Raw genomic sequence first — 14,780 nt, forward strand, 5'->3', positions numbered from 1 at the left:
TTGAGAATGGTCAGTCAGTATATGATGATTGGTAGATTACAATATAGTTTGAGAGTGGTCAGTCAGTACATGATGATTGGTAGATTACAATATAGTTTGAGAATGGTCAGTCAGTACATGATGATTGGTAGATTAAATAGAGTTTGAGAATGGTCAGTCAGTATATGATTGGTAGATTACAATATAGTTTGAGAATGGTCAGTCAGTACATGATGATTTGTAGATTACAATATAGTTTGAGAGTGGTCAGTCAGTACATGATGATTGGTAGATTACAATATAGTTTGAGAGTGGTCAGTCAGTACATGATGATTGGTAGATTACAATATAGTTTGAGAGTGGTCAGTCAATACATGGACGATTGGTAGATTACAATATAGTTTGAGAGTGGTCAGTCAGTACATGATGATTCGTAGATTACAATATAGTTTGAGAGTGGTCAGTCAGTACATGGCATTCTGTTGATCTGTATTAGAAAGAAGTTGAACAATTACAGATACCTACCTGGTGAGGTCAAGGATTCCATAGAAGTAGCCGATGTTGGGGACAAGATACGATTCTCAGTAGATGGCCGCAGTTTCTCCTTTCTTGACCGACTGACCTCTTGTAACATATTCAACAGGTATGCTTTATCACGTCCTTCCTGCAATAGTTAACAATTTTATCATGTATTCCAATGCAATTTTACCTTTAACTCATTTAACTCTGTAAGCATTGTTACCATCCTAAAGTTTATCTAGTCAACAGACTTTGACATAATCAGCCTTGTTCCCATCCTAAAGTTTATCTAGTCAACAGACTTTGACATAATCAGCCTTGTTCCCATCCTAAAGTTTATCTAGTCAACAGACTTTGACATAATCAGCCTTGTTCCCATCCTAAAGTTTATCTAGTCAACAGACTTTGACATAATCAGCCTTGTTCCCATCCTAAAGTTTATCTAGTCAACAGACTTTGACATAATCAGCCTTGTTCCATCCATAAAGTCCTAAAGTTTATCTAGTCAACAGACTTTGACATAATCAGCCTTGTTCCCATCCTAAAGTTTATCTAGTCAACAGACTTTGACATAATCAGCCTTGTTCCCATCCTAAAGTTTATCTAGTCAACAGACTTTGACATAATCAGCCTTGTTCCCATCCTAAAGTTTATCTAGTCAACAGACTTTGACATAATCAGCCTTGTTCCCATCCTAAAGTTTATCTAGTCAACAGACTTTGACATAATCAGCCTTGTTCCCATCCTAAAGTTTATCTAGTCAACAGATCTAGTCAACAGACTTTGACATAATCAGCCTTGTTCCCATCCTAAAGTTTATCTAGTCTACAGACTTTGACCTAATCAGCCTTGTTCCCATCCTAAAGTTTATCTAGTCAACAGACTTTGACATAATCAGCCTTGTTCCCATCCTAAAGTTTATCTAGTCTACAGACTTTGACCTAATCAGCCTTGTTCCCATCCTAAAGTTTAACTAGTCTACAGACTTTGACCTATTCAGTCTTGTTCCCATCCTAAAGTTTATCTAGTCAACAGACTTTGACATAATCAGCCTTGTTCCCATCCTAAAGTTTATCTAGTCTACAGACTTTGACCTAATCAGCCTTGTTCCCATCCTAAAGTTTAACTAGTCTACAGACTTTGACCTATTCAGTCTTGTTCCCATCCTAAAGTTTATCTAGTCAACAGACTTTGACATAATCAGCCTTGTTACCATCCTTAAGTTTATCTAGTCTACAGACTTTGACCTAATTAGCCTTGTTCCCATCCTAAAGTTTATCTAGTCTACAGACTTTGACCTAATTAGCCTTGTTCCCATCCTAAAGTTTATCTAGTCTACAGACTTAGACCTACATGTAATCTGCTTTGTTCCCAATCCTAAGATGATTTTCAGGCCTTAAACCAAGTAAGTATAACAGAGATGATGTTTACATGTACAATTACATTTCACAAATCAAAATTTTCTATAAAAACACTATAGAGCTTACCATAGCCAACTGTTGTCGCAGAAGCTTGACCATTTCTTTGTGGCCCACCATTACTATCCTCATGTAGTAGGTACCAACACTACAAACAGAGAGCAAAACATGAAACATTGATACTGACATAGAGATACAGCACAATGTGACATAGACACTGACATAGAGATACAGCACAATGTGACATAGACACTGACATAGAGATACATCACAATGTCACATTGACACTGACATAGAGATATTGTAAAAGGCCATGTTTTTTGACATTCCAATACCTACAGTTCACACATTTGATAGAGTCAATTTCTTTATTCCTCTGATCCAACACAAGTTACAGCCTGTAATACTACCTATATGATAAGGCTATGTGGTCAGTTTCTTTATTCCTCTGATCCAACACAAGTTACAGCCTGTAATACTACCTATATGATAAGGCTATGTGGTCAGTTTCTTTATTCCTCTGATCCAACACAAGTTACAGCCTGTAATACTACCTATATGATAAGGCTATGTGGTCAGTTTCTTTATTCCTCTGATCCAACACAAGTTACAGCCTGTAATACTACCTATATGATAAGGCTATGTGGTCAGTTTCTTTATTCCTCTGATCCAACACAAGTTACAGCCTGTAATACTACATAAATGATTGGACCTCATCTTTTCTTACCTAAAGGCTACTAGTACACTGGCAATGAAACCAGGTGAGGAAACCAGTTTAAAGATTTCTCGAAGCCATTTCAGGTCCCCCTTCCAGCTGTTGACAAGGGTGGTCACAATGTCATATGCCTGCATCTGGCCCTGGAAGGGTCCACAAATACTGCTGGGCTGCACGCTAAACATTTCCATATAAACATCTGTAGTTATTACACAGTACAAAATTATAAATACATTCGACATAAAAAATTGTATAGAGAATCTCACGTGATTTTACATTCATGTGAGTTATATAAATATATAGAGAATCTCACGTGATTTTACATTCATGTGAGTTATATAAATATATAGAGAATCTTACGTGATTTTACATTCATGTGAGTTATATAAATATATAGAGAATCTTACGTGATTTTACATTCATGTGAGTTATATAAATATATAGAGAATCTTACGTGATTTTACATTCATGTGAGTTATATAAATATATAGAGAATCTTACGTGATTTTACATTCATGTGAGTTATATAAATATATAGAGAATCTCACGTGATTTTACATTCATGTGAGTTATATAAATATATAGAGAATCTCACGTGATTTTACATTCATGTGAGTTATATAAATATATAGAGAATCTTACGAGATTTTACATTCATGTGAGTTATATAAATATATAGAGAATCTTACGTGATTTTACATTCATGTGAGTTATATAAATATATAGAGAATCTTACGTGATTTTACATTCATGTGAGTTATATAAATATATAGAGAATCTTACGTGATTTTACATTCATGTGAGTTATATAAATATATAGAGAATCTCACGTGATTTTACATTCATGTGAGTTATATAAATATATAGAGAATCTCACGTGATTTTACATTCATGTGAGTTATATAAATATATAGAGAATCTTACGTGATTTTACATTCATGTGAGTTATATAAATATATAGAGAATCTTACGTGATTTTACATTCATGTGAGTTATATAAATATATAGAGAATCTTACGTGATTTTACATTCATGTGAGTTATATAAATATATAGAGAATCTTACGTGATTTTACATTCATGTGAGTTATATAAATATATAGAGAATCTCACGTGATTTTACATTCATGTGAGTTATATAAATATATAGAGAATCTTACGTGATTTTACATTCATGTGAGTTATATAAATATATAGAGAATCTTACGAGAATTAAAATTCATGTGAGTTATATAAATATATAGAGAATCTTACGTGATTTTACATTCATGTGAGTTATATAAATATATAGAGAATCTTACGTGATTTTACATTCATGTGAGTTATATAAATATATAGAGAATCTTACGTGATTTTACATTCATGTGAGTTATATAAATATATAGAGAATCTTACGAGAATTAAAATTCATGTGTGTTATGTAAATGAACAAGGAATCTTTTATTTTTTATTTTCTTATATTTTCTGAAGCACTTACTGAGGTAAAATTTAGTTTTTGTAAGATTCTATTGTTTTACCACATTTAGATACTTCTGCAAGCTTTCATTTACTGTTCACTGTTATAAAAAATTCCAAACAGGTGATATTCTCTATATCTCTATCTTTGGTGATGTCACAATGATTATGTGGCCATTGATGGAATGAAGGTATGATATCATCATGGAAACAATGGGAAGTTTCAGTCCATCACAGATAGTGATATAGTGATATCTCGACCATGTACCTTGTAACACCAAGAATCTGACTATGTTAGGAAAAATACTTACAGCAACACTCCATAAGCTACTGCAATGGCTGCCAGGAGGAAGAAAATGAAGAGATAACCTAGAAAGATGGTGTGACTTTTTGATGCCCTCCATGCTCTCACTGATGGTTTACAGTTTTGTAGGACACTGACAGCTTTCACATAGAACAGAAGGAATAATTTGATGCTCATGATGAATGAGAGCAGAGGAGAGTAAAATGTGCCCAACCTGAAATATAATGTACTTTTTACTGATAGAAACAGCAACAGCACTAAATCAAGGTGTAATAACGCCAGGGGTGATAACACAAAGGTTGATAACACAAACAAGGGGTGATAACACAGTCAAGGGGTGATAACACAGTCAAGGGGTGATAACACAAACAAAGGGGTGATAACACAGTCAAGGGGTGATAACACAGTCAAGGGGTGATAACACAGTCAAGGGGTGATAACACAAACAAAGGGGTGATAACACAGTCAAGGGGTGATAACACAAACAAGGGGTGATAACACAGTCAAGGGGTGATAACACATAGTTTGATAACACAAACAAGGGGTGATAACACAGTCAAGGGGTGATAACACAAACAAGGGGTGATAACACAGTCAAGGGGTGATAACACATAGTTTGATAACACAAACAAGGGGTGATAAACACAAGGGGTGATAACACATAGGGTAATAACACAAACAAAGGGTGATAACACATAGTTTGATAACACAAACAAGGGGTGATAACACAGTCAAGGGGTGATAACACAAACAAGGGTAATAACACAAACAAAGGGTGATAACACAAACAAGGGGTGATAACACAAACAAGGGGTGATAACACAAACAAGGGGTGATAACACAAACAAGGGGTGATAACACAGTCAAGGGGTGATAACACAAACAAGGGGTGATAACACACAGGGAAATAACACAAACAAGAGGTGATAACACATAGGGTAATAACACAAACAAGGGATGATAACACAAACAAGGGGTAATAACACAAACATGGGATGATAACACAAACAAGGGGTGATAACACAAACAAGGGGTGATAACACAGTCAAGGGGTGATAACACAGTCAAGGGGTGATAACACAAACAAAGGGGTGATAACACAGTCAAGGGGTGATAACACAGTCAAGGGGTGATAACACAGTCAAGGGGTGATAACACAAACAAAGGGGTGATAACACAGTCAAGGGGTGATAACACAAACAAGGGGTGATAACACATTCAAGGGGTGATAACACATAGTTTGATAACACAAACAAGGGGTGATAACACAGTCAAGGGGTGATAACACAAACAAAGGGGTGATAACACAGTCAAGGGGTGATAACACAAACAAGGGGTGATAACACAGTCAAGGGGTGATAACACATAGTTTGATAACACAAACAAGGGGTGATAACACAGTCAAGGGGTGATAACACATAGGGTAATAACACAAACAAAGGGTGATAACACATAGTTTGATAACACAAACAAGGGGTGATAACACAGTCAAGGGGTGATAACACAAACAAGGGTAATAACACAAACAAAGGGTGATAACACAAACAAGGGGTGATAACACAAACAAGGGGTGATAACACAAACAAGGGGTGATAACACAAACAAGGGGTGATAACACAGTCAAGGGGTGATAACACAAACAAGGGGTGATAACACACAGGGAAATAACACAAACAAGAGGTGATAACACATAGGGTAATAACACAAACAAGGGATGATAACACAAACAAGGGGTAATAACACAAACATGGGATGATAACACAAACAAGGGGTGATAACACAAACAAGGGGTGATTACACACAGGGAAATAACACAAACAAGGGGTGATAACACATAGGGTAATAACACAAACAAGGGGTGATAACACACAGGGAAATAACACAAACAAGGGGTGATAACACATAGGGTAATAACACAAACATGGGGCAATAACACAACAGATAATTACACTAGGGGTGATAACACAAGGAGTAATAGTACATGGTTTAGTAAAACATGTTCTTGCTCCGACATACACTGTATATAAAGTTATTTGTAGTAGGTGTTATCCAGCTCCCAACCTTCTGTATATAATAATAATCAGTTGTAACAAAATAGCTTTTTTTTTAACTTAAAACATTTAATTGTATCAACTCCACATAAAGGTGTTCATGACTGTATAACAGACATTGTAAAGATTTCAGCAACACTGATATATTTACAACCCTTCAGATAAGAAAATGTGGCCAACAGGTACCAACTGGAGGTCAAAAGCGATACTTATAACATTCCTTACCTTTTCATACATTTGATTATGCATACTGTGACAAGATATACTTACCAACACAAAGCTTGAGAGTAGATAAGGTCCAAAGTGTTTCTGCCAATGTCAAACTCAGTATCTCCTAGTATTTTACAGCAGTACTGGCCTAACAACCTGTAGGTAAAACATAGTCATCACTACCACAAACTACAGGTAAAACATAGTCATCACTACCACAAACTACAGGTAAAACATAGTCATCACTACCACAATCTACAGGTAAAATTGTCATTACTACCACAATCTACAGGTAAAACACTGTCATCACTACCACAATCTACAGGTAAAATAGTCATCACTACCACAATCTACAGGTAAAATAGTCATCACTACCACAATCTACAGGTAAAATTGTCATCACTACCACAATCTACAGGTAAAATTGTCATCACTACCACAATCTACAGGTAAAACATTGTCATCACTACCACAATCTACAGGTAAAATATTCATCACTACCACAATCTACAGGTAAAACATTGTCATCACTACCACAATCTACAGGTAAAACATTGTCATCACTACCACAATCTACAGGTAAAACATTGTCATCACTACCACAATCTACAGGTAAAATTGTCATCACTACCACAATCTACAGGTAAAACATAGTCATCACTACCACAAACTACAGGTAAAAGGTAAAACATTGTCATCACTACCACAATCTATAGGTAAAACATTGTCATCACTACCACAATCTACAGGTAAAATATTGTCATCACTACCACAATCTACAGGTAAAACACTGTCATCACTACCACAATCTACAGGTAAAACACTGTCATCACTACCACAAACTACAGGTAAAACATAGTCATCACTACCACAAACTACAGGTAAAACATTGTCATCACTACCACAAACTACAGGTAAAATAGTCATCACTACCACAATCTACAAGTAAAACATTGTCATCACTACCACAATCTATAGGTAAAACATTGTCATCACTACCACAATCTACAGGTAAAACACTGTCATCACTACCACAAACTACAGGTAAAATAGTCATCACTACCACAATCTATAGGTAAAACATTGTCATCACTACCACAATCTATAGGTAAAAACATTGTCATCACTACCACAATCTACAGGTAAAACACTGTCATCACTACCACAAACTACAGGTAAAATAGTCATCACTACCACAATCTATAGGTAAAACATTGTCATCACTACCACAATCTATAGGTAAAAACATTGTCATCACTACCACAATCTACAGGTAAAACACTGTCATCACTACCACAAACTACAGGTAAAATAGTCATCACTACCACAATCTATAGGTAAAACATTGTCATCACTACCACAATCTATAGGTAAAAACATTGTCATCACTACCACAATCTACAGGTAAAACACTGTCATCACTACCACAAACTACAGGTAAAATAGTCATCACTACCACAATCTATAGGTAAAACATTGTCATCACTACCACAATCTATAGGTAAAAACATTGTCATCACTACCACAATCTACAGGTAAAACACTGTCATCACTACCACAAACTACAGGTAAAATAGTCATCACTACCACAATCTACAGGTAAAACACTGTCATCACTACCACAAACTACAGGTAAAACATAGTCATCACTACCACAATCTACAGGTAAAACACTGTCATCACTACCACAAACTACAGGTAAAACATAGTCATCACTACCACAATCTACAGGTAAAACACAGTCATCACTACCACAAACTACAGGTAAAACATAGTCATCACTACCACAATCTACAGGTAAAACACTGTCATCACTACCACAAACTACAGGTAAAATAGTCATCACTACCACAATCTACAAGTAAAACATTGTCATCACTACCACAATCTATAGGTAAAAACATTGTCATCACTACCACAATCTACAAGTAAAACACTGTCATCACTACCACAATCTACAGGTAAAACACTGTCATCTCTACCACAAACTACAGGTAAAACATTGTCATCACTACCACAATCTACAGGTAAAACACTGTCATCACTACCACAATCTACAGGTAAAACATTGTCATCACTACCACAATCTACAGGTAAAACACTGTCATCACTACCACAAACTACAGGTAAAATAGTCATCACTACCACAATCTACAAGTAAAACATTGTCATCACTACCACAATCTATAGGTAAAACATTGTCATCACTACCACAATCTACAGGTAAAACATAGTCATCACTACCACAATCTACAAGTAAAACATTGTCATCACTACCACAATCTACAGGTAAAACATTGTTACACTTCCACAATCTACAGGTAAAACATTGTCATCACTACCACAATCTACAGGTAAAACATAGTCATCACTACCACAATCTACAGGTAAAACATTGTCATCACTTCCACAATCTACAGGTAAAACATTGTCATCACTTCCACAATCTACAGGTAAAACATAGTCATCACTACCACAATCTACAGGTAAAACATTGTCATCACTACCACAATCTACAGGTAAAACACTGTCATCACTACCACAATCTACAGGTAAAACATTGTCATCACTACCACAATCTACAGGTAAAACATTGTCATCACTTCCACAATCTACAGATAAAACATTGTTACACTTCCACAATCTACAGGTAAAACACTGTCATCACTACCACAATCTATAGGTAAAACATTGTCATCACTACCACAATCTATAGGTAAAAACATTGTCATCACTTCCACAATCTACAGGTAAAACATTGTCATCACTACCACAATCTACAGGTAAAACATTGTCATCACTACCACAATCTACAGGTAAAACATTGTTACACTTCCACAATCTACAGGTAAAACACTGTCATCACTACCACAATCTACAGGTAAAACACTGTCATCACTTCCACAATCTACAGGTAAAACATTGTCATCACTACCACAATCTACAGGTAAACCCTTGTCCTTGCCTGTCATCCAGTTAAAATGACTTACCGACGAACAAACTCCAGGAAAAAAGTGGCAATCAGAGTAAAGATGAAGTCGACAAGTACTAGACGATATATATCTTCTCCCAGAGCAGTCTCCCAACAAGCACTTGACTGAAATGTAAACAAAAAGTCTGTAACTATTCAGCAGACAAAGAAATAATTGTTTATCAAAAGTAAGAAGCTGGCCTCCAACAAACAACAACATGCACTTACTGATCTATATGACAAGTTGAGCTTAAAGCAATCTTACCTCATGTTTTGTTTTGTTGAACCAAAAATATGCCAGAACACCAAGTATGGCAGCCTTCAGTAACATTGTCCTGCAAAAACATAAAAAATATAGATTTGATACCTAAAAATAAAAAAAGGCACATCGGGCCTGTCAAATGATAGAAAATAATGACAAATTGGTCTCCTTACAGATAGAAAATAAAAACTTTTCAGTGCAAAGGGCAGTCATGTCCTTTATCTCTAGAACATCTAACTGCTTGGTTTCATGGTTAATTCATGTTTAAGACATTATCAACTGTTTGGAAAAAGTAGGCTTTCACAAGACTGAATGCCTAAATTACACACTGTTTAGCCCTTAGATCACTCACAGAAAAAAAAAGAGTTTAGCACAAACTCAATACCTGAAATTGAGTAACATCCTGGATTTTAGTCAAGTTAACACCTACACATTACACTCATTATTCTCCGGTTCTACCAAAATTCTATATCGTTGTAGTGATATTTCAAGTGGGTGTAAAAATCTGGTATCTTATTTTAAATATACCTTAAAGATAGTTTTGGTAATGCACAATTCACTTAAAAACATCATATGAACATCATCCACACATTGTCCATACATTGTGCACACGCAATACCATATTTAGCACTATGTGATAGCTTTGGTAAACAAGGATTATTAACATTACGTATTAAAAATTTAACAGAAAATATGTGCAATCCTGAGGAAATAGTGACCAAATGCTCATTAAAGTTGATAGGTGATTATAAAGGTAATTTTTAATTTGGCACAACTGGACTCTGTGTTATTTATTTTCTTAGTGTGTAGTTTCACACCTCAAAGACTGGTAAGTGGTGTATCCCGGCAACAAATAATATGGGTATATAGGTGACAACTCTGTACCAGGTAGGTCACCTGTGTAATAACCAAAACACCTAATATTACCCTAATATGCATATTTTTTTTGTTACAAAATAACAGAAAATATGAGAACAATACAGAAGGAATGTATACCAGATTATGTTTCTGGTCGTTTTTATGATTCACAGCACAGGCCCTATGGACCTTTTGAACTTTTTAATCCTATTTCCTGATAGTCACTCAAGGTGCTACAAATACCACCTACTTTTATGTAATAAATTGTGTTGACAAAGTTCCATTGCTCCTGAAAGAGATCCTTTATATGAACCACAACAGAGTCATTTCTGTGTGAGAGAACCGCACCATGTGCGTAGAGATGTGCAATAGCAAATTTTGTCTAGTTTCCTTTTGTGTACATATTGTACATACATTGTGTGAACATTGCTCATCATGTCAAATTGTGCGATTCCATAACATTACTGTTATATGAATTTCACAGCTTGTATTTTTTATGTTGTAATCTACTTACCTCGTCATACCAACATATAACTCTGTCTGTGGTTTCTGGTAGTTCTCAAACTTCCCTATTCTTGTGAAGACAAACGGCAGCACAAGGATGATCCCAGTGGCCACCAAGGGCATGGCCAGCTCTCCAAGGATCAGAATACTAGTCTGAGAAAGAGAAGGATTTTCTAAAAGAGTTTAAAAGAATATTTCATGGTCATTTAAATGGTATTAATACTACAGACAATTATTAGGGTGCGGTTCTGCTATGTTGTTATTAGTTACTGTAATGTAGATTTACTGGTAATATGGAACAAAGCAGGCAAAACAGGCGATCATGAAATAATGGACAGAAAATGAGTAGTGTTATCTGTATTTATATATTACTTGTTGTTTCAACAGTGATGTAAGTAACTGTTATGCAGCCTAGCTTGATAAGATTCATGTCCTGGATGTTGTATACAGTAAGCCCTCCTAACCAATATTATGTTACCACAACCTACCTTGATATAGTCTATGTCCTGGATGTTGTATACAGTAAGCCCTCCCCACCACCATGATGTTACTACAGCCTCCCTTGATATAGTGTATGTCCTGGATGTTGTATACAGTAAGCCCTCCCCACCACCATGATGTTACTACAGCCTACCTTGATATAATCTATGTCCTGGATGTTGTATACAGTAAGCCCTCCCCACCACCATGATGTCCCTACAGCCTACCTTGATATAGTCTATGTCCTGGATGTTGTATACAGTAAGCCCTCCCTACCACAATGATGTTACTACAGCCGACTTTGATATAGTCTTTGTCTGTGATGTTGTATACAGTAAGCCCTCCCCACCATGATCATGTTACTACAGCCTACCTTGATATAGTCTATGTCCTGGATGTTATATACAGTAAGCTCTCCCCACCATGATGATGTTACCACAACCTACCTTGATATAGTCTGTGTCCTTGATATAGTATATACAGTAAGCTGAGCCCCCTATACTTCCTATAACGATGAGGTTGGTTACGATTCTCACTAAAAACCATTTACACTTTGTAGATAAACCTCTGTCACCATCCTCAAACTTTTTACCAGACAAAAATTCCTGAAATAAACAAAGATATAAGGTTTCATTCAAGATAACCAGGGTTTATATGTTTAAGAGTTATTCAACACATTTATTTTTAGTACTCTTACTTACCTTATTCAAGGTCATTATTTTAAAGGGGGTAATTGTGTTCAGTTATTTTAAGGACAGAATATAAAAAACTGATACATTAAAACTAAAAAATAACAAAGATAATATTGTATTGAGATTCTGATGAAAATGCAAAAATTTGAACAAAAAAAACCCACCTTTACAGTATAAACATGTTGAATGGCTTTGTGTTAAATTACAATCTATCTGTAGTTAAATAATGTCACCAGATAGTTCGTAAAGTATACAGAAATGACACTGATTTACCTTGATTTCATTAAAGAAACTTTTGTGTCGAAGTCGAGCAGCATCTGAAGCAGTAATGTTGTAGTCCCAGCCACAAAATACTTTTGTCACAATATAGAAATTGAACACTCCACTTGCTTCAATGTAATTTTTCTTATAGGACCTGGAAATGCTGAAAAAAATCATACAACACGATGTTTGTTACAAAATATTAAAGGTTGATCTGATGATGGGAAGTCCTAATAGGATACATTGTAACAAGATCAAGATCTCAGAATGTTAAGTAAAAGGCTACAGAATTAACAACCTTAGTGTTCAGATGATGACACAGGAAGTAAGTTAGTGACAAAATGATGACATAGAAAGAGGTTATCTACCTTAGTGACAGAGGGATGACATAGGAGTAGTTATCTACCTCAGTGACAAAGGGATGACACAGAAGTAGTTATCTACCTCAGTGACAGAGGGATAACATAGGAGTAGTTATCTACCTCAGTGACAGAACAATGACACAGGAAGTAGTTAACTACCTTAGTGACAGAACAATGACACAGGAACTAGTTAACTACCTTAGTGATATAGTGATGACACAGGAAGTAAGTTAGTGACAAAATGATGACACAGGAAGTAGTTATCTACTTTAGTGACTGAGGGATGACACAGGAAGTAGTTATCTACTTTAGTGACTGAGGGATGACACAGGAAGTAGTTATCTAACTTAGTGACTGAGGGATGACACAGGAAGTAGTTATCTACTTTAGTGACAGAGTGATGACACAGGAAGTAGTTATCTACTTTAGTGACTGAGGGATGACACAGGAAGTAGTTATCTACTTTAGTGACTGAGGGATGACACAGGAAGTAGTTATCTAACTTAGTGACTGAGTGATGACACAGGAAGTAGTTATCTAACTTAGTGACAGAGGGATGACACAGGAAGTAGTTATCTAACTTAGTGATAGAGTGATGACACAGGAAGTAAGTTAGTGATAGAATGATGACAGAAGAAGCAGTGGTTACCTACCTCAGTGCCAGGATGATGAGACACAGGATATAATAGCCTCCTCCAGTGAGGAGGTAGGCATATTTCATGTCATACTTTGTTTCCCCAACGACCTGTACAATATCATTGGTGTAGTATCCATAATACAGCACAGTGTTAGTAAAATAGCCCTGAAATGAAAATATATAGCTCAATATAGCTAGCTCAGTTTCAGACTGATCATTGAAGGCAAAATTAGTAAGCATTAAGTAGTATAAATCATCCTTCAAAATAAATTAAAAAAAGATACTGATAAGGACTGTATATGATATTCTCCAGGAACAGATTGGTACTTCAGATGTGTACTCACGGAGCCAGTGAGCAGCTCTCTGCCTGTGAATGCTGCTGTTGTGGTGACAACTGGTGCCGCCGTGGTAACATTTGTTTGGTTACTGTTAGCAGCAGCTGCTGCTACTGCCTCTGCTGATGGCTGGAACTCTACGTACACAATTTGTGGAATGACAATAAAGCCAAGAGTTAGAAAGAATATGGGGATATTGAGGAGGAAGATCCATTTTAGGAAGAGGAAATAGGAGGTCACACCAGTGCCAAAGTGACCCTCTATCTTCTTTATCAGACTCCTCCACAGTTCCAGAGAGTAGGCAAGTTCAGCAAGGCGGTACTTGAAGTGCATCCAGCCCTGTACAAAAACACATCCATTAATCATCAGTGAAGGAACTCTTTACAACAGATATACTGACTGTTTTATGGGTAGTAAAGTTTAGCACTGATTTTGCACTCACTTTTCACAAAGGGTTCAAATCTGCAATTGGACATGAAAATGTATGGGGTCAACTGCCTTATCCAGATGGTTTACCTTGGTACTTCCTTTTTTCTGCCCTACCTGTCCAACCTAGTGCGTTTACCCTGGGGACTTCTATTTCTCCTCCCCACCTGTCCAACCTAGTGGGTTTACCTTGGGGACTTCTATTTCTCCTCCCCACCTGTCCAACCATGTGGGTTTACCTTGGGGACTTCTATTTCTCCTCCCCACCTGTCCAACCATGTGGGTTTACCTTGGGGACTTCTATTTCTCCTCCCCACCTGTCCAACCATGTGGGTTTACCTT

General features: G+C 36.3%; 1 protein-coding gene across 1 annotated transcript in view; it reads right to left on the reverse strand.

The window, feature by feature from the left end:
* LOC132554903 (transmembrane channel-like protein 5) overlaps positions 1-14,780 on the reverse strand; it is a 39,426-nt gene that overhangs the window by 9,758 nt on the left and 14,888 nt on the right. Inside the window, exons 7-18 of the mRNA XM_060219234.1 lie at positions 14,022-14,351; positions 13,694-13,842; positions 12,691-12,841; positions 12,172-12,330; positions 11,256-11,398; positions 9,887-9,956; positions 9,641-9,747; positions 6,711-6,806; positions 4,397-4,603; positions 2,644-2,808; positions 1,986-2,064; positions 505-643 (exon numbers count right to left, since the gene is read on the reverse strand). Coding sequence (XP_060075217.1) covers positions 505-643; positions 1,986-2,064; positions 2,644-2,808; positions 4,397-4,603; positions 6,711-6,806; positions 9,641-9,747; positions 9,887-9,956; positions 11,256-11,398; positions 12,172-12,330; positions 12,691-12,841; positions 13,694-13,842; positions 14,022-14,351 — 1,795 coding nt within the window. The remainder of the gene's footprint in view (positions 1-504; positions 644-1,985; positions 2,065-2,643; positions 2,809-4,396; positions 4,604-6,710; positions 6,807-9,640; positions 9,748-9,886; positions 9,957-11,255; positions 11,399-12,171; positions 12,331-12,690; positions 12,842-13,693; positions 13,843-14,021; positions 14,352-14,780) is intronic.

Source organism: Ylistrum balloti, unplaced genomic scaffold, assembly GCF_031769215.1.
Source record: "Ylistrum balloti isolate Yb309-2 unplaced genomic scaffold, AGI_CSIRO_Ybal_v1 Utg370450, whole genome shotgun sequence".
NCBI lineage: Eukaryota > Metazoa > Mollusca > Bivalvia > Pectinida > Pectinidae > Ylistrum > Ylistrum balloti.